Source organism: Calidris pugnax, unplaced genomic scaffold, assembly GCF_001431845.1.
Source record: "Calidris pugnax isolate Ruff unplaced genomic scaffold, ASM143184v1 scaffold497, whole genome shotgun sequence".
Taxonomy (NCBI): domain Eukaryota; kingdom Metazoa; phylum Chordata; class Aves; order Charadriiformes; family Scolopacidae; genus Calidris; species Calidris pugnax.
The window spans coordinates 46,588-52,646 of NW_015091196.1; the positions used below are offsets into that span (position 1 = coordinate 46,588).

The following is a 6,059-nucleotide window of genomic DNA, read 5'->3' on the forward strand; positions in this document are numbered from 1 at the left end:
CCACCACCCCCCCCATATGTCCCCTCCCACCCCCTGGGGACCCCACTCACGCTCGCAGATGGGTTTGGGGGTGCTCCAGCGCCCCAGTTTGGTGCAGTTACTGCGGGCGCTGCCCACCAGGCGGAACCCGGGGTTGCAGCTGTACTCGGTCCACGTCCCCTCCACCGGCACCCGCTCCATGGCCCGCGCCACCGCCTGCCCGTTCTCCAGGCTCAGGTGCATCTTGGGACAGGTCCTCACTGGTTTGGGGGTGCAAAAGTGTGGGGGCGTCAAGTCCAAATCCTCCCCACCCCTACCAGTGGGTGCTGGTTGGGAGAACTGGTGATGGAGATGGTGATGATGGTTGTAATGGTGATGATGGTGGTGATGGTCATGGAAACGGTGATGGTGTTGATGGTGATGATAATGGAAGTGGTGGAGGTGACGGTGATGGAAATGGTGGTGATGGTGATGGTGGTGGTGGTGACGGTGATGGAAATGGTGATGATGGTGGTGATGGCAACAGTGATGGGGATGCTGATGGTGCGGTGGTGCTCCCAGTCATGGTAACAGTGAAGGTGATGGTCATGGTGAAGATCATGGTCATGGTGAAGATCATGGTCATGGTGAAGATCATGGTCATGGTGAAGATCATGGTCATGGTGATGGTGACAGTGATGGTCATGGTGATGGTGAGAGGGATGATGGGGATTGGTTATACTAATGGTCATCACAATGGTGATGGTGATGGGGACGCTGATGGTGATGGGTGATGCTAATGGTGGTCATGACGGTGACAATAATGGTGATGGTGAAGATGATGAGGATGTTGATGGTGATAGTGACAGGGATGGTGACAGGGATCACAATGATGATGGTGATTGTAATGGTGATGGTGATGTAACAGTGATGGGGATGGTGATGGTGACAATGGTGGGGATGGGGAAGGTGATGGAGATGGCGATGGTGATGGTGACACTAATGGTGATCACAATGTGATGGTGACAGTGATGATGGGGATTGTGAGGAGGGTGGTGATGGTGACAATGGTGGGGTTGGTGGTAGGGATGGTGACACTAACGGTGATCACAATGGTGATGGTGACAGGTAATGGTGACAGTAACAGCGATGGGGATGGTGATGGTGACAAAACAGCAATGGGAATGGGGATGAGGATGGTGATGGTGACAATGATGGTGATGGGGATGATGATGCTAATGGTGACCACAATGGTGATGGTGATGTAACAGTGATGGGAATGGGGACAATGGTGGGGATAGTGACGATGACAGTGGTAGGCATGGTGATGGTGGTGGGGATGGTGACATTAATGGTGATCACGATAGTGATGGTAACAGTGATGATGGGGATTGTGACGAGGGTGGTGATGGTGAAGATGGTGGGGTTGGTGATGGGGATGGTGACACTAACGGTGATCACAATGGTGATGGTGACAGTAACAGCGATGGGGATGGTGACAATGGTGGGGATGGTGATGCGACAGGCATAAGGATGGCGATGGGGGTGGTTATGGTGATGGTGACAGAGACGGTGATGCTAATGGTGATCATGACAGTGATGGGCTGGAGATGGTGACAGTGACAATGGGGATGCGAATGGTGACGTTGATGGGGATGGTGACAGGGATGGGGATGGAGATGATGACGTTGATGGGGATGGTGACAGAGATGGTGATGGAGATGGTGATGGAGATGGTGATGGAGATGGTGATGGGGATGGTGACGGGGATGATGACTTTGATGGAGATGGTGATGGAGATGGGGATGGTGATGGAGACAGTGATGGGGATGGTGATGGGGATGGTGACAGTGATGGTGACGTTGATGGGGATGGTGACAAAGATGGTGATGGAGATGGTGATGGGGATGGTGACGGGGATGATGACTTTGATGGAGATGGTGATGGAGATGGGGATGGTGATGGAGACAGTGATGGGGATGGTGATGGGGATGGTGACAGGGATGGTGACTTTGATGGGCATGGTGATGGAGGGGGAGATGGAGATGGGGATGGAGATGGGGATGGGGATGGAGATGGTGATGGGGATGGTGACTTTGATGGAGATGGGGATGGTGACGGGGATGTTGATGGAGATGTTGATGGGGATGGGGATGGGAATGGTGATAGAGATGGGAATGGTGATGTTGATGGAGATGGTGACGTTGATGGGGATGGAGATAGTGATGGGGATGGTGACAGGGATGGTGACGGGGATGGGGATGGTGACGGGGACGGGGATGGGGATGGGGACGGGGATGGTGACTTTGATGGGGATGGTGACGGAGATGGTGACAGGGATGGGGATGGAGACGGTGATGGAGATGGGGATGGAGATGGGGACTTTGATGGGGATGGTGACGGAGATGGTGACAGGGATGGGGATGGAGACGGTGATGGAGATGGGGATGGAGATGGGGACTTTGATGGGGATGGTGACGGAGATGGTGACAGGGATGGGGATGGAGACGGTGATGGAGATGGGGATGGAGATGGGGACTTTGATGGGGATGGTGACGGAGATGGTGACAGGGATGGGGATGGAGACGGTGATGGAGATGGGGATGGAGATGGGGACTTTGATGGGGATGGTGACGGAGATGGTGACAGGGATGGGGATGGAGACGGTGATGGAGATGGGGATGGAGATGGGGACTTTGATGGGGATGGTGACGGAGATGGTGACAGGGATGGGGATGGAGACGGTGATGGAGATGGTGACGGGGATGGTGACGTTGATGGGGATGGAGATAGTGATGGGGATGGTGACAGGGATGGTGACGGGGATGGGGATGGTGACGGGGACGGTGATGGGGATGGTGACGGAGATGGTGACAGGGATGGTGATGGAGACGGTGATGGAGATGGTGACGGGGATGGTGACTTTGATGGGGATGGTGATGGTGATGGTGACGGGGATGGTGACTTTGATGGGGATGGTGACGGAGATGGTAACGGGGATGGTAACAGTGACGGGGATGGAGATGGTGATGGGGATGGTGACTTTGATGGAGATGGTGATGGTGATGGAGACGGTGATGGAGACGGTGACGGAGATGGTGACGGGGATGGAGATGGTGATGGGGATGGAGATGGTGATGGGGATGGTGACGTTGATGGGGATGGTGACGGGGATGGGGATGGTGATGGTGACATTGATGGTGATGTTGATGGGGATGGTGAGGTTGATGGGGATGGGGATGGGGATGGTGACATTGATGGGGATGGTGACGTTGATGGGGATGGAGATGGTGATGGTGATGGGGATGGTGACGTTGATGGGGATGGAGACGGTGATGGAGATGGGGATGGAGATGGGGATGGTGACTTTGATGGAGAGGGTGATGGAGATGGTGACTTTGATGGGGATGGTGACAGAGATGGTGATGGGGATGGTGACGGGGATAGTGACGGAGATGGGGATGGTGATGGAGATGGTGATAGGGATGGGGATGGTGATGGAGATGGGGATGTTGATGGGGATGGTGATGTTGATGGGGATGTTCATGGGGATGGTGACGTTGATGGGGATGGTGACGGGGATGGGGATGGAGATGGTGACATTGATGGTGATGTTGATGGGGATGGAGATGGTGACGGGGATGGGGATGGAGATGGTGACATTGATGGTGATGTTGATGGGGATGGTGAGGTTGATGGGGATGGGGATGGGGATGGTGACGTTGATGGGGATGGAGACAGTGATGGAGATGGGGATGGAGATGGGGATGGTGACTTTGATGGAGAGGGTGATGGAGATGGTGACTTTGATGGGGATGGTGACAGAGATGGTGATGGGGATGGTGACGGGGATAGTGACGGAGATGGGGATGGTGATGGAGATGGTGATAGGGATGGGGATGGTGATGGAGATGGGGATGTTGATGGGGATGGTGATGGTGATGGGGATGGTGATGGGGATGGTGACGTTGATGGGGATGGTGACGGGGATGGGGATGGAGATGGTGACATTGATGGTGATGTTGATGGGGATGGAGATGGTGACGGGGATGGGGATGGAGATGGTGATGGAGACGTTGATGGAGATGGGGATGGAGATGGTGACTTTGATGGGGATGGTGACAGGGATGGAGACGGGGATGGAGACGGTGACGGTGACGGAGATGGTGACGGAGATGGTGACTTTGATGGGGGTGGTGACGGGGATGGGGATGGTGACGTTGATGGTGATGTTGATGGAGATGGTGATGTTGATGGAGATGGTGATGGAGATGGTGATGGAGATGGTGATGGAGATGGTGATGGAGATGGTGATGGAGATGGTGATGGAGATGGTGATGGAGATGGTGATGGAGATGGTGATGGAGATGGTGATGGAGATGGTGATGGAGATGGTGATGGAGATGGTGATGGAGATGGTGATGGAGATGGTGATGGAGATGGTGATGGAGATGGTGATGAGGGTGAGGATGTTGATGGTGATATTGATGGGGATGTCGATGGTGATGGGGATGGTGACAGGGATGGAGATGGTGATGGTGAAGGGGATGGTGACTTTGGTGGGGATGGTGATGGAGATGGTGATGGTGATGGAGATGGTGATGTTGTCAAGGGTGATGGAGATGGTGATGAGGGTGAGGATGTTGATGGTGATATTGATGGGGATGGTGATGTTGATGGGGATGTCGATGGTGATGTTGTTTGATGGAGACGGTGATGGGGATGGTGACGTTGATGGGGATGGTGATGGGGATGGGGATGGTGATGGTGATATTGATGGGGATGTCGATGGTGATGGTGATGTTGTCAAGGGTGATGGAGATGGTGATGAGGGTGAGGATGTTGATGGTGATATTGATGGGGATGTCGATGGTGATGGGGATGGTGACAGGGATGGAGATGGTGATGGTGAAGGGGATGGTGACTTTGGTGGGGATGGTGATGGAGATGGTGATGGTGATGGAGATGGTGATGTTGTCAAGGGTGATGGAGATGGTGATGAGGGTGAGGATGTTGATGGTGATATTGATGGGGATGGTGATGTTGATGGGGATGTCGATGGTGATGTTGTCAAGGGTGATGGAGGTGGAGATGGTGACGGAGATGGTGATGGGGATGGTGACTTTGATGGGGATGTTGATGGTGATGGGGATGTTGATGGTGACATTGATGGGGATGGTGACGTTGATGGGGATGTTGATGGTGATGGAGATGTTGATGGGGATGTTGATGGGGATGGTGACGTTGATGGGGATGGTGACAGGGATGGTGATGGTGATGGTGATATTGATGGGGATGTCGATGGTGATGGTGATGTTGTCAAGGGTGATGGAGATGGTGATGAGGGTGAGGATGTTGATGGTGACATTGATGGGGATGGTGACGTTGGTGGGGATGTCAATGGTGATCGATGGTGATGTTGTCAAGGGTGATGGAGGTGGAGATGGTGACGGAGATGGTGATGGGGATGGTGACTTTGATGGGGATGTTGATGGTGATGGGGATGTTGATGGTGACATTGATGGGGATGGTGACGTTGATGGGGATGTTGATGGTGATGGAGATGTTGATGGGGATGTTGATGGGGATGGTGACGTTGATGGGGATGGTGACAGGGATGGTGATGGTGATGGTGATATTGATGGGGATGTCGATGGTGATGGTGATGTTGTCAAGGGTGATGGAGATGGTGATGAGGGTGAGGATGTTGATGGTGACATTGATGGGGATGGTGACGTTGGTGGGGATGTCAATGGTGATGTTGTCGAGGGTGATGGTGATGGAGATGGTGATGAGGGTGAGGACGGTGCCGGTGAGACTCACGGCAGCGGCTGGGGTGGCCCATGGCGGTCCAGGTGCCGTCGCGCTGGCACTTGCGCACCTTGGGCCCCACGATCTCGCGGTCGGGCCGACACACGTACTCGATCTCGTAGTCGAAGGGCAGGAAGCGGACGCTCTGCACCTCCTCGGGGGTCAGCCCCCGGTACCGGATGCCCCCGTCCCGCGGCGGGTGGATGATCTGGCACCCTGGGGTGACGTCACACGCGTGGGGTGACGGTGACACACGCGGGGGGTGACGGTGACACCCCCCTGTCCCCCCC

General features: G+C 54.5%; 1 protein-coding gene across 1 annotated transcript in view; it reads right to left on the bottom strand.

The window, feature by feature from the left end:
* Window positions 1-6,048, bottom strand: part of GABBR1 (gamma-aminobutyric acid (GABA) B receptor, 1) — a gene marked incomplete at its 5' end in the record, with an annotated part of 32,928 nt that extends 26,880 nt beyond the window's left edge. Inside the window, 2 exons of the mRNA XM_014959604.1 lie at window positions 31-239; window positions 5,782-6,048. Coding sequence (XP_014815090.1) covers window positions 31-239; window positions 5,782-6,048 — 476 coding nt within the window. The remainder of the gene's footprint in view (window positions 1-30; window positions 240-5,781) is intronic.
* Window positions 6,049-6,059: the final 11 nt, after the last annotated feature.